Source organism: Macrotis lagotis, chromosome X (assembly GCF_037893015.1).
Source record: "Macrotis lagotis isolate mMagLag1 chromosome X, bilby.v1.9.chrom.fasta, whole genome shotgun sequence".
NCBI lineage: Eukaryota > Metazoa > Chordata > Mammalia > Peramelemorphia > Peramelidae > Macrotis > Macrotis lagotis.
Window position 1 is genome coordinate 75,470,470 of NC_133666.1, and position 26,734 is coordinate 75,497,203.

The following is a 26,734-nucleotide window of genomic DNA, read 5'->3' on the forward strand; positions in this document are numbered from 1 at the left end:
GCAGAAACTACAGCATGAGGGATTTTTTGTTAAATATGGCAGATTTTCTTGCTGGGGAAATTTGCTACACATTAGAGCGGGTTGCTAAGGATATGGTTGTAGATGTTCCTTAGTCAGATGGTGCTAAAAATAGCATAGCTTTCATCTGTCCATGATGACTGAAATCTAGTCCTGTGTGATGGCCAACAGATGGCTTCTAGAAAGGAAGATTGTCCTGGTAAAGGTCTAGAAGTGCCATAGCCAAATGGACAAGGGTGAGTAGGTCACTCTTCTGGCAGCATGTAAGTGGGGTGACCCTTCTATACTCCTCACTACCCTACCGGTTTTAAAGGGTCCATTAAGATAGTAGACCAAATTATACGCAGTCACAACTGAATTCTACCTTTGCCATTTGGCGTTGCATACCTTGGAAATACAGACTAATTACAAAGCCAGCTTCAACTCAAGTCTGTATAAAGCTTCAGGCTTTGGTGAAGTGGTGTTGAGGAGGGAATAGAACATTGGATTGGATGTCTCTGAATCCCAGAGGTGTTACTGACTGACTGGTTGAGGAGCCTTGCATGTGTCTCCTCAACTTGGTCTGAGCCACTACAAATTAGACTTAATGATTCCTAAGGTCCTTTCAGTTCTGAATCTCTGATCCCTGTGAGAAAGTAGAGGTCAATGTACTTAAGCTTGAGCCAATAGCAGCAACTCTGCACTTTGTTTCATCTTCTCTAAGAAAGTTTAAAAGATGGCTCCTTCTCCAGTTCTTTCTGGTAAAAGTTGACATCTCTTTCTCAGAGTCTAGGTTCTTAGTATGGGGAATTAATAAAAATCTTCAAAAGTTGGGGAAATGTTTTATTGATGCTCCTTTCTTTACATTTCTATCACTTTTCAGTGCCCCCCCCCATTCTCTTTTATAGCAGAAAAGTACAGTTAAGCAAAACAAACCAATGTTTTGGTCACATTCATTTGAGAATGTAAACCTAATTCAGAACCTATTTTTGTGGAAGCAGCTTGTTATCAAGGAACAGCCACTCTAGCTATATTCCTACAGCTTGGCAAATATGGGCAAGATTGAATGCACCAAATCCAAGGGCTTCTTGGGCATCTTTTCCTGGTAGTAATAGAACCATTCATTCACCCAAAATATTGTACTGGGCATTATGGGGGATAACATATAAGCAGGCCTCAACTCAAAAGGACTTGAGTTTCAAAAGTTTGGAAAGTCAGTTAATGTGGAACTCAGAATACTTTGCCCCAGACAATAGGCCCTCATATTTTAGTCAGACTTTAAGGATTTGCACAGGAACAATATTATAAATAATTTTGAAGGAGTCTACAAAAGAATAGATTTAACTAGATTGATGTTAAAATATAAAATTTGCAACATTTTAAAAATATTTCAGCTATAGTATAAGTTAAATTGACTTTTAAAATAGTTTGAAATATATGTCATTTATAGCCAAACCAAATATTTTGTGAGCACCTCATTGAAGAACTAGGTAGGATACAGTCTGTGCCATCAACTCAGTTTGGGTTTGGCGGCAGCATAAGGTTCCACATAAACTCTGTTAAACATAATAAATACATGATGAAGTGCTAAGTGAGGAGGATATGTAGTTCTACATGTAGAAGAGAAGATCAGGATGGCATTAAGAGAATGGAAATGGCCTGAGCAAAGGTAGGAAGGTGGTAGTTTCTAGTTCCCATTGAGGGGACCAAGTGCTGTCCAGTTTGGCTGAAGCATGGCATAGAAAGGGAGCAGCAAGAGTTGATGCTGAAAAGGTTGATTGTCCTTCATTCTCAAAGAAGACCCTGACATCAGGAAGGTGAGGCCATGACAATCACATGAATTGGATTTGTGTGAGGGGTAGCTGTGCTACGTCCCCAGCCTCACTTTCTCCCCCAGAACCATCTGGGTCAAGTGGCCAGATATGGATCAGGAGATGGCCCTGAATGAAAAGCTACAAACTTGAGAATGCCTTAGATTGCCCAGGAGAGATGATTGAACTCCATTCAACAGACAATAGGGAACTGCTTAAGATTTTTGAATAGAAGAGTGAAATGCATCTTCCTTTGCATAAAAAATATTATTATGTCAGTGATAAGATGGTAGGGGGGGATAGAGTGGAGTGAGAGCAGCAGAAGTAAAAAGACCTGTCAGGAAATTATTATTCTAATAGTTGTGTGGGCAGTGATGCGAGGATGGTGATGTTAGGATGGGAGATGTGCTGGTGATCTTGCAGAGTGGGAACTGACAGCACACTGGTCATTGCTTGGATGTGAGAGTTGCAAAAGAAAGAACTAAAGATAAAACCCCAAAGCTATGAACATGAGAAACTGTACAAGAGTGAGCATGAATGATGGGACCATGAACAGAAATAGTCAAATCAGAAGTGGATTTAAGGGTCATTTTTTTGTTTTGGACATGTTGAGTTTGAGGTGCTAGTGAAAGATTCAGTTGGATAAGGTAGATAAGTGAGTCTGGAGCCCAGAGTTTGATGATCAGGTCTGGACATTTAGATTTGCAAATCATTTGCAGACTTGGTTGTCAAAGCCATAGGAGCGAATAAGATTGATGCAAGTGATGAGCAAAAAGAGGGCCAAAGAAAGAACCTTGGGAATTCCCCTTATTAAAGGATCATGGAGTGGGGCGGGGGGAGCAAGGCAAAAGAGGTAGAAATGTTTTAAATGATAGGAGAAGCAAGGGCATTTGGTGTCTCTGAAACTATGGAGTGAAAGAAGAGCAATAGGGAGGAGAGTGTCTACTAGTGTCGAAAGCAAAGCCAAGTCGTTAACTTTGGGCACTGGGGACTTGGGTATACAAGTCAACTGTGCAAGTCTAAGCTGGGGTTTGAATGTATTCTAAACTCAGTTTGTGTCAACAGTGGAATATGGTAGTCATCTATTCTTAGACTACCATAACAGCTTAGTGTAACACAACAAGCACTGGATCTGGGAGGCTGAGGCCTTGGGCTCCAGTTCTAGTTAGGCCACTCACCATCTTGGACAAGTCACTAGATGTCATTTTCCCTCAACTGTAGAATAAGGGGATTGGATCAGATGACCTCTAAGGTCCCTTCTGACTCTAGATTCTATGAGAATGGTTAAGAAATGAACCAAAGTCTAGAAATGATTGCAGGGGACAGCTCATGGTGCAGAGGATACATCAGCCCTGGAGTCAAAAGGACCTGAGTTCAAATTTGACCTCAGACACTTAATACTTATTAGCTGTGTGACCTTGGACAAGTCATTTAACCCCATTGTCTCACAGAAACAGCAAAAAGAAAATTAAATTTTTTTTTAGACTTTTTCAAGGCAATGAGGTTAAGTGGCTTGCCCAAGGCCACACAGCTAGGTAATTATTAAGTGTGAGGTAGGATTTGAACCCAGGTACTCCTGACTCCAAGGCCAGTGCTCTATTCACTGTGCCACCTAGCCGCCCCCAAAATTAAAATTTTTAAAAAATGATTTTAATATTTCCTCTGTCCTCTGTAATAGTGTGTTCAGTCGAGGAAGAACAGTAATAAGTAGGAGCACATGTACAGGCTGTAAAAGGGTTCTGAGTCCCTATCATATGAAAATTACCTGGAGTTATTGGCCATGTTTAACCCCACAGAGAAGAAGAGGCTTTCAGGATAGTGGTGGTGGTGGGGATATGCTTTGTAGTTTTTCTTTGAAGGCCTCTTGTGAGGAACAGGAGATCAGAGCTAGGAGCAGCAGGAAGAAGCTGCAGAAAAGCACATTGCTTCATATAAAAGAAAACCTTCCCGCATAAGTGAATTCACTGCCTGGTCCACTAGTCAGTTCCCTTTTCATAGTCTTCAAGCGAAGTGAACCTGTGCCCCTGGGAAGGATTTGCTCAGGATGTGGCCTGGAAGGCTTCCTCTACCCTACACTGTGAAGGCCAACAAAAAGAGTTGTTCCACATTGTCCAAATCTTGCTATTGGGGTAAGCTTAGCCTCCTAATTTCTCATCCTTGACTCTTGTGAAGAGAACTCCAGAGTGTACCTGGTCTGGAAGATTGTTGACTTTGCATTTGGGGCATTTCCCTGATACTGTGCTTAATCAGAAAAGCAAACTGCATGTTAGGGAGGCCAAGAGTTTTCAAAAAAAAAAGCGAGCTACAGTGAGACTAGTGGAAGAGAAATCAAGAAAAGTTTGGTCATTAGGAATTTTGGAGAACATGGGCTTCAATCGGGTGATGAGACAGGGTGGGGGGGGGGGAAAGACTTAAAGGGATGTTGAGGAAATGGAAGTAACTAGTTTTGGTTACTTGTTCCAAAAGTTTGGAAATGTCAAGAAGGAGAAAAATAAGATGAGGGTGGATAGGGCAGCAATTCCACTTAATGAAATTTTTTTTTCTGATGATAAGAGAAATATATTCATGTTTAGAAAGAGTGACCAGAGATAATTCTGAGAGTCTGGTCCTAGATGAGACCTGGATGTGATTTAGAACAGCAGTGAATGGCTAAGGTGCTGCATTCAGGAGACCAAGCTGGGTAATCTTTCTGAGCCTTATTTTCCTCATCTGTAGATATCTGCAGTCTGCCTCCTAGAGTTGTTGGGAGAGTCAAAAGAGATAATGTACATTAATTAAAACTACTTTGTAAACTCAAAAGCGCTAAAGAAATAACGGGAGCTATTGGAGTTTTGGAAAATAGAAAGGAAACAACTCCCTGAAAGCAAAAATATATGTCAGTGAGAAGATATGATCTTAAGAGATTACTGTACCAACACATTTTTCAGGAACATGCCTATTTTTAGGGAAGTGTACCTTCATTGGCTTCTCTTTCCTTTTTTTCCAATTGCATGCTCATCTTCCCTAACCTGGCACACTGCCTCTTTCATTTGCAAAACAGTAGAGACATTAACATTCCCAGAGTTCCCAGCTCCTGCCACCTGAGGGACTAACTAGTCAAGCAGAGCAGAGATGATTCATCTTCCCTCTTTCCCAAACATCCTTGCCTAGCATAATGAAGCTTTCACATCAAGCTCTATGCCAGAATATTTTTCCAAGTTGTCACCTTGGTCCTCTGTGATAGACACCAGGTGGTGAGTACAGAGATAATAAATGACTGAGCCAAGAACTTTGGGTTCAAAAATGACAGACACTGTTTTTTGGGTGTTCTAATCTCTTAAATTCAATAAAGGTCTCTCTCTGCCTCAGTTGCTCCATCATTTCAGCAGGGTCAATCTAGCTTTGTTTCTTTTTCCAATAGTATTGCTTGGGACTAAGGTTAGTATTGGCAGAATAGCACCTAAACTTTACTGCCAGAGCACCTTGCTCCTTTGGAAATGAATCCTTGAGGGGTCAGAACCCTGAGAGGTCGAGTGAGTTATCTGAGTCAGTGACCTTCCTGATTTGCAGACCAGTGCACTACAACTAGCCATTACACTGCACTGCTTCAAATATAAAAGAATAGACTAAACAGAAACAAGGCTTTCATGAAGAAATGGTACTTGAGTTGAGGTTTAATAGGGGTTAATGAAAAACTTTAGATGTATATTGTGAAGAAAGAGGATGTGATTGTAACATGGAATGAAATATTTCTATTTTTATTTGAGTCCCAAAGGGGAAAATGCACAATATGATATGTTGGGTTTGGGTTTTATTTTCCATAACTTTTAAATCGTGTATACTTACTGAAAAAATCATGTTTTAGGAGAAAATATAACCTGACCTGGTCTCCAGGAACCATCTTCAGTCCTCAGTAAGCTTTTGTTTCCAAGAAGGTCTTTTCCCTCTGAATGAGGCTCCTAATTGCATAGCTGGAATGCTCACTTTGACCAATCACTAGCTACACACCTGATTTGGTTTCATTCCTTCGGATTGCTTTTTTGTGAATACATAGCAAAGAAGAATGCAGTATGTTAATGGGTATATATATATATATTTGATATTTTCCAGTATATTATGTTGCTTGCAAGTTGATGTTTATGTTTGACGGCAACTCACCTGGTGAAGACTCTATTAAAAGACTGGTTATGGTAAGTCCTAGAACCTAGATAGTTGGGGGGAAGGGGGAGGAAGACTAGAAATCCTAATTGTGTGTTAGAAAGGACTTACTTCAGAGAGTTCTATTTTAGATGTTTTTAGCCTGGGGTCTGTGAAACTGTTTTAAAAAAAATCTTGATGATTGGTTTCCTTTGTAACCCCATACATTCTACTGTGTGCATTTAAACCCATGATTTGGAGAAGAGTTCATAAGCTTCTGCTAGAGGGGTCTATGATACTCACAAAGTGAGGAACCTGGGGCAGCTAGGTGGTGCAGTGGATAGAGAACCAGCCCTGGAGTCAGGAGGACCTGAGTTCAAATGTGACCTCAGATACTTAATAACAATTCCCTAGCTGTGTGGCCTTGGGCAAGCCACTTAACCCCATTGCCTTGCAAAAAGGGAAAAAAAAAAGAAACAAAGTGAAGAACCTCTACATTAATTCAGATTAATTGGTGTCTTTTCTTTTTTCATCATATTAATTTTCCCCAGTATTCCCCCCAGAGATCCATCCCATATAAGAAATAGTATTTTTAAAAATAAAAAAGAGAAAAAGGAAAAAATCTGTACAACCAATCAGTATATTGAAAAAGGCTAAAAACCTATGCAGTGTATAATACCCATGGAATTCCCATCTTCTCGGAGGGGTAAGCTAGGGGTGTTTACTCTTATCTCATCATTTGAGTTATGCTTGATCTTTATAATTTTGCTATATTCATTTGTGATTTTTTTGGTGTGCTATTGTTCTTTCCATTGATATTGTTTTAGTTACTGTGTATATTATTTTCTGAACTCTGCTTCCTTCCCTCTCTGTCAGTTCATGTAACTCTCCTCAAGCTTTTCTGTATTCCTCACCCACATCATTTCTTACAACACAGTAATATTCCATGTTATCATGTACCCCCATTTGTTTACCTATGCTCCAGTTAATGGGCATCTACTTTATTTCCAATTCTTAGCTATCATAACAAGTGCTGCTATAAATCTTTTGGAATAAGTGGTCATTTCTTATCAGTAGTTTCCCAGTAAACCCAATAATGGAGTTTCTGAGTCAAAGGATGGAAATTTTAGTCACTTGATTTGTATAAATCCAAATTGCTGTGAATAGGTACCAGTAACCAGGGGCAAGAGCAGTTAGGATCAGTCAAGACAAGTCAGTCAGAAGTTATTAAGCACCTGGGGTGACAAAGAAAAGATAAAATGCCTTGTCTGCCCTCAAAGAGCTCAAAATATAATGGGGGAGACAACATACAAACAGCTTTCTATAAAGATATCTATACAAGGTTAGTTGGAGATCATCTCAGTGGGCCAGCACTAACATTGAGAATGGGTAAAGGCTTCTTTTTAGAAGGTAGAGTTTTAGCTAAGACTTGAAGGAGGCTAGGGAAACTGGGAGGCAGAGATGGAGAGAAAAAATTTCAGGAACGGCATTCAGCCAGTGAAAATGGTTGCCATTGAGATAAGGAAAGTCTTGTGAGAAACAAGGAGGTCAGTATCATTGATTTGCACAGTATGTGGCAGAAAGGGTGGTAGTGTAAGAAGACTGGAAAGGTAGGGGTGACTTGTGAAAGGCTTTGACTTTCAATCTGAGGATTTCATATTTGAACTTGGAGGCATTAGGGAGCTGTGAGTTTATCAAATAGGAGAGTGACACAGATCTGTTCTTTAGGAAGAATACTTTGACCTCTGAGTTGAGGATGGACTGGGGTAAAGAGAGATATGAGGCAGGCAGACCAATCAGAAAGCTATTGAGATAGCCTAGGCATGATATGATGAAGGCTTCCTTTGGGAGAGTGGCAGTAGCAGAGAAGGGACATTTAAAAGAGAGGCTGTGAAAGAGGAAATTTGAAAGATGAAAAATAGTATGGCAAAAGATTGGATATGGAGTTGAGGTGTGAGAGTAGAGTTGAGGATGACATCTAGGTGGTAAACTAGCATGACTGGGAAAATGGTGGTGTCTTCAACAGTAATAGAAAAGTTAGGAAGAGACCAAGGTTTGGGGGGAAGGAGAGGATGAATTCAGTTTTTGATGTGTCAAGATTTCTATGGGAGATCCAGTTCAAATTGTTCTGTAGTAAGAAAGATCTGGAGCTACCTCATGCATTTGAGGTGAGCCCTGAAGGAAACTAGGGCTAGGGATCTAAGAGATGGAAATGAGAAAGGCGTGCACTCCAGGTATGGGGAAAGCCTGGATAAAGGCATGGAGATTCTGGGCAGCAGATCAGTTTAACTGAATGGTGGGCAGGGCATGAAAACAGGAATGATGAACGATAAGCTTTGGAAAAGGAAAGGAAATGTTATAAAGATAAAGGAGTTCAGGAGTTTCTTCAGGAGCTATTTGAGCAGAGGAATGACCTGGTCAGGCCTGTGTTTTAAGAATATCAACCAGTGATTGAATGGAGGATTGATTGGTGAGGAGAGAGGCTTCAGGAAAGGAGAACAATTTAAGAGGGTGCCACAATAGTCCAGGCAGGAGATGATAAAGATATGAACTCAGTGTTTTGGGTAAGAGAAGGGACAGGCTAGGAGAGATACTTTGGAAATGGAGCTGTCAAGACTAAGAGGCAGCATGACATAGTGCCTGGAACAGTGAATTTGGAGTTAGGAGGACTTGAGTTTCCATTCTACCCCAGACACTTACTAATTCTATGACTCTGGGGAAGACATGTAACCTAGTTGTACCTTAGTTTTCTCACCTTCACAATGGAGAAGGGCCAGCCATCCCTACCAACTGTCAACCAACTACCAGCTTCAAGGCAGGCAGACCAGTCTAGCTGAGATAGCCAGGTTCCCTGAAGGAGAGACAAGAGGCAGCCATGTGCCAGGCATGTCAAACAGCCACCACCCCTTTGACCAGCAACAGACATTGATGGAGACAGCCCAGGACACTGAGCTCAAGAGCCTTGGGAACAGCAACCCACTCTGTACCCACAGACATCCTCCTGGGAAGCTAACCCTGGGGAGGTGCATCCTGGCCACCATTTCCCCACATCCCTTGATGGAGATGGCCCCAAACTCCAAACTCCAAGCCTTCAGAATAGCAGTACCAAATCAGCTTCCAGTCCAGCTCCTTCAGCCATCACTGAGAGGAGAAATCACTGTGGAGAAGGGGACTCTCCTTTCTTACCACCAAGTTACTGCCTTAGGAGAACTCCCTTCACCTATAAATGCTATCTTATAATAATAATGTGATAAATCCTGTGTCATAGCTATCTGTTCTTTGTCTTCTTTCCCACATACAGTATCCTGAATGTAGTTTGAACTACTTATAGTATTTCCCAGAAATCAAAAGATCAAATATTTCTCCCAGAGTAAGTCCCAAGATCAAGAACCAGTATGAAGGAGAGATAGTGGTGAAATGTTTAAAGCATGTCTACTTTCTCTCTTCCAGATGACCGTAAAAACTGGGAAAGGATGGATTGATGTTGGCCAGCCTGCATTGGCTGATGGATTCCTTAAGACTGCTCAAAAGGTGAGCTGTTTCCAATGCTTAGTTTGCTGCAGGCTGTTGTTAGACCCAGTTGTGGAGGGGCTCATCTTGCATTTGTCTTGGTTTTGTTTTCTAGTATCTAGAGATGTTGGCTGCTGAATTATTAGCGAAAAGTAATGGCCCCGAAGAGGAGGATATGTGGAAGAATAATTTGAGCATGGACCTGTTTAAAGTATTTTCTTACCGGGCTGAGGCGGTAGGTGTCCATCTGGCTGCTTTCCAGTCACTGTACTGTGTGTATATGCAGACAAAAGTGAGGCCTGGTGGGATTTTTGTTAGGTAGCTTCTGTCACTCTGTCCTTAGTATCTGAGGACGGTTCTCTTGCCAGGGCTTGCTTGGCACTGACATCTGTGTCTATATGCACGTGTGGATGTAACTGAAAAGACTGATGCCTAGTTAGTCATCATTCCCCCCCCCCCCCCCATGAATGCCAAGACTCTTTGGCTTCTGGCAGCACCTGTTTCTGCTTTCAGCTCCATCTCTGAGGCTCTGACTGTCTGGAGCATTCGTTTGAAAAGAACCCCCTCATTTCTGATTGCTGTAGCCAGGCTCACTTGCCTAAGGCTTGGTTCCACAGAGTGAAAGAAGCATCTCATCCTTCAGCTAATTGTAGGCCTCTGACTTTAGTTCCTCATCTGAACAGTTGCTGTGCTATTCTGCTTTCACCCATTTCTTCTGCCCACCCACACCCAGACAAGCAAAATGAGTTTGAATGTATCACAGGGCATCTCTAGGCTAATGTTGGTTTGAAACTCAGTATTAAGGTGATTCTAGTGCAAATGCTAAAGAAGGACACAGACACTTCTTTGTAGGCCTTCAGTTTGCTTTGCAGATGACCCCAAAGTAGGGAGGGAGGGAGGGACTGTTTGGTGTCATCTATATTGGGTTTGGGGGAGGACCTGTGATTTCCTTGTTATAGGGAACCCTAGGCCATTGCCCATCAGCATCTAATTAGAAACTTGGAGTCTCAGAATGTTGCCTGGGGGCTCTAGGAGGCCACAGAGCTTAACCAAGGTCACAGGGCCTACAGTAGATGCCAGAGGATTGACATCATCTTGCCCTCATGCACTCTATTTTACAAGAACTTAAAAATAGCTTAATGGCCTGGAATAATAGGCCAAACCTCATTCAATATATTATATGTATGTATGGATATGGATATGTCTATGGATATGATTAAATGCTTACAGGCCATTCTCCACACTGCTGCCTTAAATCTCAAGTTCCTTAAGGACAGGTCTGACTACTCAGCCAACTCCATTGACTTATTATTATCTCTAGGGTAAAAGAAAACTTCTTTTGCTTTGATTTTAAAGACCTACAAAACCTGGCCCCAAGCTCTTTTTCTAACCTCCTCGGACCTTAACTCACATTCCTGCCCTTTCCTCCTCAGTCCAATAGTTTCTTTCTGATCTGCTCTCACCACTTGCCTTTTCCTGTTTCCATACCTTTGCACTGGACAAACTAGCCTCCTACCACCTACCTCATAGAGTGCCTCTTTTCCTTAAAAATGTAGTTAAGACACCATCTTCTCCAGGAACTGTTTTCTGATCCCCTCACCTCAGCTGTTAGTATCCTCTCCCTTCCAAATTCCTACCTTGGATGTGTGTATAAAGTAGTCAAATGTGTATAGAGCTCTATATATCCATGGATTGACTTTTCACATATGCTGTATAGGGATTGTTTCCCTTGAACTTGAATCCCCAAAACTTCTCATAGAGAAAGACAAAATAGTCCCTGCCCTCAAGAAACTTGCCTCCTATGGGGGCGGGGGAGAGACCCCACCATGGGACAGACACCCAGGAAGTGTCTTGGAGACCTGGGCCAAAGTTACCTCCCTGAGTCAGAGAAAGCAGAGGTTGGGTGCAAGTTTCAGGTGGAGTAGAGCTGGTCATAGAGTAGGAGCTAGAGAGAATAGAGAGCCAAGAAGTGTCATGGAGGCCTGGGCCTCTGGTGGAGAAGGCCAAAAGCCCTGTACGATTAGAGAAAAGACCTAAGGATTTTCATTGATTCCTATCGCAGTGTGAGGCAGCAGTGTGCCCCCAAAGCTAATGAAATCTTAAGGCCATGTTCATGCAAATGTTGACTCCAGATCCCAAGAAACAGCCATCCCACTACTTTCCTGCTAAGCTGTGTTCCCTTGGGTTGCCACCTTTGATTTTATTGAGTTTGATACCTTTTATTTTTACGTCTCCTTCATTTCCTAGTTTAGTCTCCCTCCAAGTGAACCCTGGCCTTTACCAAAGAGATGTAGATAGAGTAAACTGACCCCCAGCATGACTATATTGAGCACTATAGGCAGCCCTGGGCTGCTGTAGACCCAGACTTCTCAAGCTGAGAAAGTGGGAAGGTGTTATTTCAACATCTGTTCTCTGAGCCCCATAGCAGTCAATGCAGTTATTTGGACTTTGGCTGCCTTTTGCCATCTTTATTGACATCATTGGGCTCTTTATACTCCTCTGACTTCACACCCTGTGGCATGTCTTTGTCAGTTCTTATGGCTCAGCAGTTTTAGACTACATTCATTTTTCTCAGCTGTCTCAGTTGATGTGGGGGTTCCTTGAAGAGGGACATTTCAGGAGGAAAGCAGCCAGGACCCTAGATATGTAAAGGTATCCAGGTGATAGAAAAAGCATTGAAAGAACTAGGTTTGTTTCTTTTAGCCTGGGGAAGAGATGTAGGGAATAGATGATGGCTGTCTTCCTCTACTTGTGCCCTTGAACTCATCCCTTCCCTCTTCCAGTCATTTGCCCCATTCAGCCTCCCCTTCTCTTTCATTTTCAGGCCATCCTTAGGCTATCAGTCTTTCCCTGGTTACTCTATCCTTCCTTGTAGTCTTCAGACATAATTAGGTCTCTCCATCCAAAAAGTAACTTTCTGCAGACCCTGCTACACACCTTGAAACTATTGTCCTTTTTTAAATTCCTTTGACTGCTAAGCTTCTAGAGTCATCTACATTCTTTACCTGAAGGCAAGTGGACTTCCTTACCACCCACACACTTCATAGCCCCTGGGAGTTGAGCCTCCCCCACCAAACTATTCAAATGGCTTTCTACGAGGTTATTGGATTCCTGATTGGGCAGGACATAGACCCCAAATGGAATGAAGCAGAGCTTAGCTCCAAAGAGTGAAAGAAATCTGATGGCCTCCTTTCAGTCTTCAGTCTTCTTGATCTTTCAGAACCCTTTGACACTGATGACCATTCCCTCCTCCTGAACATTTTATTCTTCCTTGCCTTCTGTGATGCTGCTTGCATCTGGTTCTCTAAATTTAATTTTTGTACTGCCTAGTACAGTAGCTTGCCCACCCTAAATGTTTATTTTCGATGATAATGATTTTTGTCTCATTTGATCTCCACGACAATCCCCTGCCAAAGAGAATGCAAGCCCCCCCCCCAAAAAAAAAATTATGTTGAGTAGGTGACTCAGCTGAGGGCCAGTTTGTGCTGGTGTTAATGATATTCTTGAGGGCCCTGTGCCCAGGAGGCATGTCTTGTGTAACAGACAGAAAAGAGCTATTCTCCTGTGTACCATTGGAGGGAACTAGGATTGGGTCTGGTTCTGTGTCCTTCTTAAGCCTCACTCCTAATTATCCTGATTCTTTGCTAGCTCTAGTCTCATCTTTTTTATTCTTGGCCTCCTCCATTCCACTGTGCCCTCTGGAACCCCCCCCTTCCCCCAAGTAGTGGCTGTATAAACTCTTCTCCATCCTCAAACTTGTTATTTGACATTCCTTACAATTCTGTGCTTTCATAGAAACCTGGCTCTCCCTTTTAAGATACCAAGTCCCTTGCAAATAGTTCCTCATGAATCACAAAGTCAAAAGAAGGGGTAGGCATCCTTGTTCTCTTTTACTATTTCTCTATCATTCCTCTACTGTTTTCCATGCTCCATTCAATTTATTTGTGTCATCTTTTCCCAGGAGTTCCTTATTACTCTTCTGTATCACTTCTCCAGGTCATTGCCTCAATTTAAAAGAAAATGGATTTGGTAGTAGGTGGCTTACCCCATTCCTTGTTCTTATCCCCAGGGACTTCATTATTCCTGCTGCTAACCTCTCTAGCAACCTAATCTCTTCATTATCCAACCTCTTCCTTTTTGCAGTGACATCCTTCTTCACCCTGATCAGCTACATACCAAACATGGTCCCACCTTAGACTTCACTAACTTTCCAAGATGGAGCACTTCAAGGAACAGATCTTTGAAATTCTGCCCATGACTCCAGCCTCCTAGTCTTCTAATTCTTCCACTAACTGTTTATTTGTTCCGTTTGGTCTTCTGAACTGGCTTTAGATTGGTTCTATTTTCTATCCCTCACTCTGATTCCACCTATTGCCCTGATTTCTGGTTTGATGTCTCTCTAGCTATGATTTAGGACTTCATGCTGCTTCTGACTGCAATCCTTTCATCCTTAGGTCACCACTAACTGGATTGTTTTCCTGATGTTGCTTGAGGGCTGTTCAACATGCTGGAGAACAGCAAGAACCTGAACTTTTTTAATCCATTTCAAATTGATGGTAGCTCCTCACCTTGGACCTTAATATTTGACCCCTAATACCTCCTCCTCTCATTCCTAATCTCTTCCTTATTCTTCTTGCCACCAATTGTCCTCTCTTCCATCAGACAATCTAGTCTTTTGCTTCACTGAGGACTTTTGAAGTGAGTTCATGCAGCCTTATTTCCTTCCTCAAAACTCAGCATCATTCTTTTCTCTTCTTTATAGTCACAGAAGAGAGATGACATCTCTAAACTGGCTGATGATAATTACTGGCATTTTTGCCAGACTTTCCCTTGGACCTTGACCCAGTAGTCATTTTCTTTCTCTTAAAAAAAAAACAAAAGGATATCTTTTGTTTTTGCATCACCTTTATTTCCCAATATATTCCTTCTCTTCTTTTATTCAAAGTATCATCCCTTATAACAAAGAATAAAATAGAAAGAGAAATTAATCACAAAAATCAAGTCCAACCATAAATGCAGTGTTTCCTACCCTTGGGAAGAATTTCCTTTCTCTTCTATATCTTCAAAATTTTCTTTCAGTCCCTCCTGCTTACAAACATGATGAAGTTTGTCCTTATCTTAAACAACCTTTTCTTCGAACCTCCTAGCTACTCTGCTTTGTCCACCTCACCTCCTCCTCTTCATTGCTAAGCTTCTGGGAAAAGATGCCTAGCTCCCTACCTGTCTCCTTCCTCACTACTCACTTCATCCTCAAATTTGATTGCTGCCTGTGCTGATTCTACTGAAACTGTTCTCTCAAGTCCTCACTGACTTTCTAATCCACAAATCCAGTGTCTTTTTTTTTTTAGTCCTTGCATTCTTCCTGCCCATAGCCACTCTGCAGGATTTCCTGCTTCTCTAATCAGTCCTTTTACCTCTGTGCTCTCCTCATCTTCCTCATCCCTACAAGTCTGTTATGTGTCCTTGTCTCTCTGTTCTGTTCACTCTTCTTCTCATTCATTTTCATAGCCTCAAAACAGAAATAGACACATAGATGTACAGGGTATGCATGTGTGTGTGTTTCTATTTCTATATCCAGTTGCATGTGTTTAGATGTGTGTGTATAGATACCTATCTATGCACAGAACTTCCAAACCTCTCACTGCTCTCTTGGCTCCTAATCCTGCATCTCCTCTCATTTTTGTTCACAGCACTAGGACAGGGCTTCCCACATATACACAGTTCATGGCATTGGCCACTACCGAGACCTCAGCAGGCCCCTCCCACTGCGCAGTGTCTCCAGTGTTCTGTTCCCAACTCTCCTCAAAGTCAGAATTTGGTGCCTGGAAAAATTCTGTGACATGTTATTAAGGAAATCATTAGTCTACATTTAGAAAATAACGTGGCAATCCAAAAGAGCCAGAATGACTCCGTCAAGAAGGAAGGGAACAAACATTAATTCTTTTTTTTTTTATTTTTTTAGTTTTTGCAAGGCAATGGGGTTAAGTGGCTTGCCCAAGGCCACACAGCTAGGTAATTAGGTGTCTGAGGCCGGATCTGAACTCAGGTACTCCTGACTCCAGGGCCAGTGCTCTATCTACTGCACCACCTAGCCACCGCTCAAACATTAATTCTTAAAGACTAATAACACTCCAGGTCTGTGCTGAATCATCACGTTACAAAGATTTACTTAGTTGAACCTCACAGCCACCTTGGGAGGAGGTGTGACTATGATCCCTATGTTATAGCTGAGAAAAAAGAAGGTAAACAGAGGTGAAGTGACTTGGCCAAGATTATACAGCCAGTGGCTGAGGTCTAATTTGACCTCCTCTTCCTGACTCCAGACTGGAGCACCCCCTAGCAGAGTGAGACTATACCAAACTTTATTTGAACAGGTTTAGTAAATCAGATTAGGCAAATTCTATACATAATTTGTCTAGATTTTTAGCAAAACATATAAAATCTTTCCATTCATCCTTGTGGAAAATGAGAGAAGTGATTAAGAGTGTAATAGAAAGCATTCCCAGACTCTCCTGAGGGATTGTGGGAAGGTGGCAAAATAAGGCAGTAAATGACCTGGTTCTCCCAAATTCCCCTCCAAATAACTTAAAACAACAGTTCAAATTGAGTTTTAAAGGAAACAAAATAATAAAAAGTTTGAGGAAAGCAGTTCTCCAGCCTAAGACAATTTGAGAGGATGTGACCAATGGGCTGGTGGTCTAATTGAGGTTGAAGTGTAGGTAATGCTGGCAAAAAGCAGCAAGCCTTGGGGGCAGCTGTGTCAGTGGCAGTTGTGGCTTTGGGAACTATCACCTCACAAACAGTAAGAAAGTCAGACAGTTGACCAGGAAGATTTAGGGAGGGACTCTCTGCTGGTATTGGACACAGGGCCCAGGCACATTAACTGGAAATGGTCCCAGGCTATGGTAGTTGTAGAGGGGTAGGGACCAGCTCATGTTTCTGGGATGGAAGAGGCTCACTCACAGGAGAGAAGAATCCCTAGTTTCAGTTTGAGAGCAGAAGGGTGAACTGATGCTTTTGGAGAATGGAGGCCAATGGTGTGTTTCCAGGACCACTAGTGTTGAGATCATTTGTGGCAGTGGGTGGAAGGGGGAGATAGGTGAATCTGGTCCTTGCTCAGTGGAAGGTGACCTGAAGTCACTCATAAACCAAGGTGTAATCTAGGAGAACAGTGATCTGATCTAGATCATAGTACATTGGAGAAACCAAAAGTCAAAGACCTCCAGATAACAGTTTTGCAAACATTAAAAACTTGAAGCCTCAGCTATTATATCCCACACCCCAGAAGCAGAGCACAACTGTAACATAAAGTTAACAGCCAAGAAACAGATTTCTTTAAAAAAAAGAGCAAACAACAGAAAAAGAACCTGACCCATAGGTAGCTATTTTGGTGATAGAGAAGATCAGTGTTCAGTCAGAAGATAAAGCATTCAAAATAGGTATTTGTAAAGTGTCAAAGAAAAAGATAAAATAGGCTTGTGACTATTTTATCTATAATTCTTTGAATAACTTAAAAAAGGAATTTTAAAAACAAATAAGACAGGTAAGGGAATAATTGGGGAAAAAATTAGAGTAATGCAAGAATTATAAAAAGAAAGTCAACCCATTGGAAAAAGAGGTCCTGGGGCAGCTAAGTGGTGTAGTGGATAGAGCACTGGAGTCAGGAGGACTTGAGCTCAAATCTGACTTCAGACACTGAATTACCTAGCTGTGTGACCTTGGGCAAGTCACTTAACTCCATTGCCTTGCAAAGAGAAACAAAAAAAAGAGGTCCAAAAACTTAAGGAAAAAAATAAGTTCTTAAAAATTAGAATTGGTAAAGGGGAAACTAATGACTTCATGAGATATCAAGAAATAATAAAAATACTATTAAGAAAAGATTTTTAAATAAAAAAGATGAAAAAATTAGAAAATATAAAATCTCATTAGAAAAGCAACTGAACTAGAAAACAGATTGAGGAGAGATAATATTAAAATTGTGGGACTTTCTGAAAATCATGATCAAGGAAGGAAAATATCCCTGAAGTTTTAGGACAAGAGGGTAAAACAAAGATTGAAAAAATCAACCAATCACCACCTAAAAGAGATCCCCACATGAAAACATACAGGAGCTCTCTAGCTAAGTTTCAAAGCTCCCAAGTCAAGGAGTAAATATTAAAAGCAACTAGAAATAAATAATTAAAATATTGTGAAGGTATAGTTAGGCTAACATAAGATTTACCAGCTTCTACATAAAAAGACTATAAGGCATGGAATATGATATTCTGAAGAGCAAAAGAGCTGAGTCTGAAAGAAAAACTTACCCAGTAAACCTGAGTGTAATCATGTAAGGAAAAAATAGATATTTAATGAATGAAAGGACTTTGAGACATTCTTGAAGAAAAGACAACTGAATGGAAAATTTCACTTTTAATACAAGAAACGTAAGAAGATAAACATGAAAGACTAATCATAAGAGATTTAATAAGGATAAACATGATTACTGGTCCTATATGAGGAAAATAATATTTTTAACTCTTAAGATTATCATTCATTATTAGAGTAGTTAGGAAGTATTTAGATAGATAGAGGACTTGCATTTGAATTGATTATGATGAGATGATCCTAAAAGATAAAATGGGGCAAATGATCTTAGACAAAAGAGTTATGAATGAAAGAACTTTTAGAGTAGAGGGGAGGATGGGTGGAGGTGGGGGGATAGCACAGGAACCTTATTCTAATCAGAACTGGATTAAAGAGGGAATAATTTATATAACTAGTGGAGTCTATGATTTGAATATACCATTAATGAAAATGAAATTAAAGCAGTTATTAAGAATTATTTTGCCCATTTTTATGCCAATAAATTTAGCACTCTAAGTGAAATGGAAAAATACAACTACATAAATTGCCCAGGTTAACAAAGGAGGAAATAGAATATCTAGTTAAAACTACTTTAAAAAAAAGAAATTTAAAAATAAGAAAAGGTTATAAATGAAACTGCTAAGAAAAAAGCAGCAGGACCAGATGGATTTACAAGTGAATTCTACCAAACATTTAAAGATCAACTAATTCCAATATTAAATAATTTGGAAAAATAGGCAAAGAAGGAGTCCTACCAAATTCCTTTTATGAAATAAATATGGTGCTGATATGCAAACCAGGAAGAACAAAGACAGAGAAAGAAAATTATAGACCAATTTCACTAAAGAATTGATGTGAAAATCCTTTTGACTACATATTTTTACCCTCTATCAAACTACTTACTTTCTCAATGGGGGTGGGGCTAATGGGGGTAGGAAGAAAGTATGGAACTCAAAAGTTTTAAAAAATGAATGCTAAAACTTGTTTACTTGTTTTTACATGTGGGGGGGAGAGAAATAAGAAAAAAACAATGTATACTCTTTGACCCAGCTATACCACTATTACATCTATTTCCTAAGGTTATCAGGGAAAAAGTAAGAGAAGCTCTACATTCCAAAACAGGGCTGTCCAACATGGTGGGCCTCACCTGCAGTAGGATTGACTGCAGCCACCTGTGAATTTACTAAGTGCTTTAGTAAATGAAGTACAGCTACCACAGAGCTGTCACTAAAATGGCAAATCCAAATATATTGTCTATTGTTTCAATAAAACCTTTTTAAAAGTAAGGTTGGACAGCCCCTGTTCTAAATATATATGTATAGCAACTCTCAGTGTGGTGATAAAGAACTGGAAAATAAGGGGATAGCCATCAACTGGGGAATGGTTAAATAAGTTGTGGTATATGATTGTGATGGAGAATTACTCTTATGCTATAAGAAATGACTAGCATGCTGATTTTAGAAAAACATGGAAGGATTTGCATGAAATATTGCAGTGAAACCAGCAGAACCAAGACAGTGTTGTATAAGGTAACAGCAGGCTTGTTTCAAACAGTGATTGGGAATGAATAAGTTATTCTTAGTATGATCATTCATATCAACTATGAAGGACTAATGAAGGGAAAATGTATTGTTTGATTAGACACATACATGTATGTATGTAGATAGATAGTCAAATGTTGGTCTTCTCTAATAGGGAGAAAACTTGGAACTCCAAATGTAACAAATAAATTTTAAAGTGGAGTACTGCAAACCTCTTGTCAACTTAGAAAACCACAGGTGGATTCAGCTCTGTTTACAATTCTGTAATTCTGTGATTCTGTCATGGGAGAGATTAAAGATGCCTGAGGAAAAGATCAGGAGATTTTTGCTAGAGCAAATTCACAGAGAAGATAGGAGGGGATAAGTCTGAGTTGGGGGTGTGATGTGACAAAGTTACAAAGAAGAGGGACATCTCTTCCTCTGAGATTGAAGGGAAGGAGGAGAGGCTAAGTGAGGACTCTTAGAGGAGGAAAGAGTCGAAGGTTAATTCTCAGAAGATAACCTTGCCTTCAACCTTGCAGAGATTAAAGTTATCTGCAAAGCAAGGTGAGGGAGGGGAAGGAGGGAGTGGAGGGGGGGAAGGGTTGAGAAGATTTGGAACAGCTGCTTTGGGAAGCATGAAAATCCCTTTGCCTTGCAACATTAAGAGCCCTTTTGGGACCAGATAGCTGAAGTATGTAGTAGACACATCAGCAAGACTTCCTGTTGCTTGTCCCAGTAGTTCAGGGTGGCTTGGGAGTAAGGGTGGGGAGGCTAGATGGTGGGCTTTAGCCATGACAGAGAGGGGCACAAGCAGGAGAAGGGTTTAAATGAAAAGATTCTAAGGTGAAGGAGTGGGTAGGATTTTGAAGACCACCATTGTAGGAGATTGGCAGGAGGTAGGTCTACCATCTGGATTAATCAGTGCCAAAGTGGAGACCATAGCTTGACCTCAGCAAATGTGTGATTCACTGATTTGGGTCACCTCCCCCCTCCCAGCTGTGTGTACCCTTATCTCCTCTTTCTCATCTACTCAACCCTTCCTTCCTTCAGTTGTGGAAGCTCTGTGGTCACAGATTGTTCCCTCCCAGCTAGTTTGAGCTCACTAGTACCCAAGTGGCATGGCAGTAGTGGCAGGGTGAGATGGAGAAAGTGTCACAGAATGGATGAGTTGAGGTCTTCATCAGAGCCACATTTAATTCTTCTCTTTTCTCCCAAATTCACCCTTCTACACTTCCCTATTATGTCAAGTACATTCTCATCCTTCCAGTCACCCATATTCCCAGCTTTGTCATCTCCCTCAGCCTATATTTCACATCAGTGGCAAGTCTGGTTCTGTTGTCATCTGGAACATCTCTCCCCAGTCCCCTTTCTGCCACTCTAGTTGAACTTCTCATCACTTCACCCACGAATCATTGCAGTAGCCTCCTTCTGCTAGATCTTCTTACCTCTGGTCTTTCCTTTGTCCCATTCACCCTAGATGCTGCTGCCAAAGTGATTTTCCTTAAACACAGATCTGACCATGTCACTCCTCTTTGGCTAATCTCAGTGACTTCCTATTGCCTTTGGGATCAAATGTTGTTTCTTTTTTCATTCCTTTTAGTTTTCCAGTGCATATTATAACATGCTTGTTAATGTAGTAGTACATGTGTATAATTTATAAATTAATAAATACATATCTTGGGGCTGCCTACTCAGAACAATTTTTTATCAATGGAGTGCATGACCAGAAAAATTTGGAGACCACTGATTGAGACAAGTTTCAGGAATCTGAAGCTTCCCTTTTTGCCTGTTGTCTCCCAACAACAAACAGTGGAAACTTGGGATTCAGGTTTTTCCCCCACTGCTTCTGACTTGTTTGCTCCATTTTATTCCTTTCACCTCCCTCTAGGCCTGAAAACAAAGGTTCAGAAGCAGCTTTGGAATTTTATCTTTTTTCACTAACAAGGGCAAGCCTGGGTCCTTTGATCTGCTCATATAATTTATACTTGTGGTAGAATCTTGATTGCTTCCATTTAGCATCTGTACTCCAGTTGTGATTACCACATAAAGATGAGCAACTTCTTTTGGTTGTCATTGGCCCCACCTTGCAGCTGCCTCTGGGGGCAATGGAGGGGTGCAACTCTTGGCTCCCCTAGGGATTTCATTTCTGGCCCTGAAATATTGAGTATGTGATCAAAGCGAATCCAAATGCTTGCAATAGAGCCTTGATTTTTCTAAGAAAAAGGGCCAGTGCTAATTGGTACTCTTGGTTTCTTTGGAACAATAAAGGAGACATGAATAAATTGATAAGGATAAGAGTTGATAAAATGTTATTAAGATATCAGAACTGAGGCCTTGACTGACATAGGGTCTTTATGGAAATTTAGAGCTGACAGACCCTTGTAGAAATCATTTGGTTCTAGCAGCATATCCCCTCCCCTCATTGGCACCTGGCATTTGCATTTCCTTAGTCCTCACTAGAAGAATAAACTAGAGGTTTCCATGGAATGTCTAACACCAGGATGCTTTTTGTAATCTGTGAGATTTGGGTTCATCAAGGATCTTCTCTTTGTAATCTAGTGCCCCTTTAAGAAAGTTTCTTATCAAAGCCTGAGAAGATTTGATTGCAATCAGCTGGATTGGGGGGGCAAAGGTTCACCTGCAGGGGCTTGGTTAGCAGATGGAAGAGTAGGAGCCAGAAGAAACAGGTCAAAGTTGTAGCCTGCATTGGTCAGGGAGCACCTACCCAGATGGGAGTCAGAGGAAAATGGAGGTGAAGGTGGGAGTGGGGGGCTGGGGAAGGGAACCAGGAGAACTACTTACTTATGGGGTTATGAAGCCTGCCCTGATCTTCCAAACCATTAGCAAGCAGTCCTTCATCTAATCTCATGCATAACATTTTGTTCTAGAGGGTAATGTTTATTTGGATTCCTGTCCAAAACCCCAAGGAACCGAAATTTCCTTCAGGGTAGGTAGATTGCAAGGTAGATTGCAAGAGGTGGGTTCCTAATAATGGTTGAGGAAGCTAGCTGGCCCAGTGGCTAGAGCCCTGGACTTGGAGTTGACTTCCTTAGCAAGTCACTTCACTTTTGGTCTGCTTCAGTTTACTCATCTAAAATGGAGATAATACCTGCTCCCTTGGATCCTTGGGGAGGGTCAAATGAGCTGATATTTGTAAAGCACTTTGCAAACCAAAGTCCTGAGCAATCTTTATGACAAAGACTCTTCTTGGCAAAGATACTTCTCCAGCTCATTTTACAGACGAGGAGATGACAAGCAAACACTGAAAGGATTTGCACAGGGTTACCCAGCTAGGAAGTGTCTGCGGCTGGATGTGAACTTGGGAAGAGGAGTCTTCCTGACTCCAGGCCCGCCTTCACATCATCTACTGCAGCACCACCTATCTACAACCTTCAAAATTCTCTGGCAATGTTTGCAAGCTTCGCTTGTTGCCCTTACTGATCCTACTTAAAGGTTGACCCCCCCACTTCACGCCCCGGAAGCGGGAGGCTGGCCACTGCCATTTTCCAGTACCCAGTGAATGAAAATTCATACGAGTTGGGACCACTTGAAGAGATTGCCTCCAATTTTCCCCAGCTGCTGCTTGAACTAATCAGCCAAGGGTCCGATCTGGGAACAAATGAAAGAATTGTTGAGTCTGGAGCCAGTTTCCTGGTTTGCAGCAGAAAGAAGGGGCCTGTCCTGGAGGACAGGTAGCCATCTCCATCCAGTGTTTGAAGCTGGTCCTTCAGGGCTTGGCCCTTTTTGGCAGAGCTCCCTTTGCTGAAAAGAGGAGACTATCCTGGCAAAACTGTGGCCCAATTAGCCTTAGCCACAAATTGTTCCCCCTTTCATTCTAAGCAATTATTGTCTCTGGCTTTCTTAGGCTGTTGCTCAAGGGCATTTTCAGCTTGCAGTCATGTTGGTCGACCGCTGCCAAGATCTGCTGAGGATCCTGCCTCCAGTGGTGAGTAAGATTTCTGCCCTGTTTGCCGGCCTTCTTGCTTGCTTGCTCGTTTGCTTGCCTGAATGCTTCCTTGGGGGGTAATTTTTTAAAAACTTAAATACAAATGGAAAAAGAAAAAAAAATCATCCCACTGACTTTGCCATAGATACAGCAGACCTAAAGAGGATTCCATCTAAAACAGAATGCCAGAAAACCTACAGAATAAATCCTTGCCGTTGTTTTCCAAGCTGCCCAGCTTTTTTGTGGCTTCCTGGTTGGTTTTCTTTTGTTCTCTCCCTTGCACTTTGCAGCTTTTGTTTTCCAAACTGGCTGCCCTTCCCCTCTTCTCAGGGTACCCTACCCCCACCTCTGTGTTTAAGAAAGGCTGTTGGACCCAGCTGGTTTACTAAGGGGAAGCTAAGTGAAAAACAAATTGAAAAGGCCTAAATTCTTTGCTTCCCTTTTTATCATGAAACCAAAACCCATTTCTGAACATGATGCCACCTGAAACCATGGGGGTGGGGGCAATTTTAAATTGATTGGATTCAGAGTGGTTGGGGGGCAATTTTAAACTGATCGGATTCAGAGTGGTTATTGGCATCTCTGGGGGGGGGAGGGCAGTAGATGTGCAGAGCCCATTCTCATGGCTGAATTGGAGGATGATGATGAGCTCAGAGAGGTCTTTTTGGAGCTCTTCTTCCCCTTTCTGCTCCTGCTTCTGCCCTTCTCTCCACTGACCATCCTTCTGGTCTCTTGTCATAGAGGAAAGGGAAAGAGATGTGGAATGATTGCCTAGCCTGCCTACTCCTAAAATTCCCCAAGATCCCTGCTCTGCTTCATATGTTAAAAAGTAAATGGGGCTTCAAATCTGTTGTTTTAAAAATGGTTATTGATATTTTTGTTATAACAAATATGTCCCTCCTCAGACACCCCACCCCTCATTGGCTTTCTTAGTATGTGCAGTGTGCTGCAAATCATCTTCCTAAGTCTTCTTTAGAGTCAGGCCTGGCCACAACTGGAGTCAGGGGCCTTTGCTTCCTGATCTGCATCTCTGAAACGAAGGATCAGAATAGATATTCATAGAGGTCTCTTCCAGCTCTCACAGTGTAGGTATTTTGTGTTTATGGAACAAGATGATGATGAATGATGATATTAATAGATATTTCACATCTATACACTGTTTACTATGATGGATCCTTCTATATCTCCACTCTACAGATTTAGTACAAGGGACACCTTGAAGTGTATTTGCACACTTGAAAGAACTGTTGCTACAGCTTCTTTTTTAACTTAAGGTATCCTGCATAATGGTTTCTCCCCTGTCATTTCTTGCATGCAAGTGTAGCCCAAGTAAGAGTTCAAAATCCTTCTAACTCCCACTAACATTGAGGAATCAAGCTTCCAGAGCCAGGCTAGATCTCCCTCTCTGGGTTCTAGTGTTAAATAAAGACTTCTTGTCAGTATTTTTTTGATTCAACCTCTGATTCCAGTCTGGTCTTTAGGAGTCTCAGTTGTAGTTAACATCTCCCTTAGAGCAGAAAAGAATAGATGTTTCAATAGAGATAGAAAATACCTGTGTCATATGCATGGGCCACATGTTCATCCAGGTAAGGAAAGAAGTCTTGAGGCTTTCAACACTTTCAACATTCCTGCCTCCAAGATAAGAGAGAGAGGGAGAGAGGGAGAGGAGTGGGGTAGGGCAAGACAAGACATAGATGGAGGGAGGGGGAGAGGAAAGAGAGTATATGAGTGTGGGAGGATAGAGAACAAAGCAGAGAATTGAGACAGGACAGACTCTACTTTGTCTTGTTAGTGACTATTGAATGTACACTCAGTCTCTGGTTCAGCAGCCAGCCAAAAGCCTATTTCTTCCCTACATGGTTAGTAGACTGGAAACTGTACCTGTACATGCTTTGCAGCCCATGATCAGAAGGGCTAGGCTTGGCCGGTCCCCTGTTACCCGAGGTATTGCTGGTTAAATTCTACTTTTATCTACCATATCTTGCTGTCACCCACTGGGCATCCCACATTTGGGATTATACTGAGATTGTGGGGCTGCCATGATTTCATATCCATAGTGCATCAGAGGGAAATATTAGTGTTAAAAGGATTGGCTGAGGGGCAGTTGATTGTGGGTCCAGCTCATTGTCCATCTTCAGGATTGATCCAAAAGAGATATATCCATGGACTAACTCAAAATGCTTCTCTCTTCCAATCTCTTGCCATAATCCAGGCATTAGACATTCTTAGAAGATCATAGACTGAGAGTTAGAGAAGGGCCCTTAGAAGACATCTAGCCTTAATCTCTGAGGTTCACAGAAAGGAAGTGATTCCACTCAGGCAGTTAAGTATTGAATTTTGGTCTTGAACCCAGGGCCTTCAACTCCAAATCCATCACTATTTCCATTATGCCATGTAGAAAAAAGACCAAACTTTTTGAGTGGCTGTGGATCTCGTTCCCAAAGCCCTCTAATGTGTGGGATTTGGTGCAAACAAGAACTTCTGTACCACTTTGCCTGTGCAGGTTCACCCTCACCACAGTGAACACATTTGGCAAGTATGTGTCGCCCTCTTTTAAGTTTTGCTTCAGCTTAATAAGCAGAGCATCACTGGGCAGAATTCTTTCTGTGACTGTATGTTAGGGTTTCTAAGGATCAATTGTGGATGCTTAGACTGGAAAAAAGTTTCCTGAAGAATATAAGGGCTTTTTATACTGAACTCCTCTCCAGAGTCTATATCTTAGCCCCAAAGGCAGAACCAACATTCTCACAGAAGACTCTCCTCCCAATTCTAAACCATTTTATGGCAGGCCACCAAGCCTCAACCCTCTCTCTTCACCACTGAATGCTGCCTGCTGCCTTTTCCAAGAAGCTTTTCCCAATTCTCCTTAATACCAGGACCTTTCCTGAGCTTAATTCAATCTTCTTCGTACATAGTGGTTTGTATGTTGTCTCCCCCCACTGGACAGTGAGCTCCTTGAGGGCAGGGCCCAATTTTTGCCTTTCTTTTGCCTTTGTGTCCTCAGTACTTAGTAACATGCCTGGCACAGCCAGCATTTAACAAATGTTTGCTGTGATTAACCAACTTAATTGTTTGATTTATTGAAGAGACTTGGGAAAATTCAATGATACTCCTTCATATACTTGAAACCCCCCCAGGGCACCTCAAAACCAGGGGTGGGAAATTTTTAATCAGGCTAATGCAAAATCTACCAATCCAGCTTAATCTCCCTTGCAGTTTAGGAGCCATCAACAATATGAAAATTTACTAATGTATTAATTAGACTCCTAAGCATATGCTAGGATTAGCAGCTACATGGTGCAGTGGATAGAGCACCAGTCTTGAAGTGAAGGACTAGAGTTCAAATCCAACCTCAGAAACTTGATACTTCCTAGCTAACTGTGTGACCTTTGTACAAGAAGACACTTAACCCTGTTGTCTCACCAAAACAAAAACAAAAAACCCATCTAGTCCAGTCAAGCATATGCTAGGATCATACAAGAGTCCTT

The 26,734-nt window shown here is 41.6% G+C and overlaps 1 protein-coding gene across 2 annotated transcripts in view; it reads left to right on the forward strand.

Moving 5' to 3' along the window:
* The window catches only part of TEX11 (testis expressed 11), a 198,673-nt gene that overhangs the window by 19,367 nt on the left and 152,572 nt on the right, over positions 1–26,734 (forward strand). For both annotated transcript variants that reach the window (XM_074199437.1, XM_074199438.1), the window contains exons 4-7: positions 5,898–5,977; positions 9,375–9,455; positions 9,550–9,669; positions 23,166–23,246. In XM_074199437.1, coding sequence (XP_074055538.1) covers positions 5,898–5,977; positions 9,375–9,455; positions 9,550–9,669; positions 23,166–23,246 — 362 coding nt within the window. The remainder of the gene's footprint in view (positions 1–5,897; positions 5,978–9,374; positions 9,456–9,549; positions 9,670–23,165; positions 23,247–26,734) is intronic.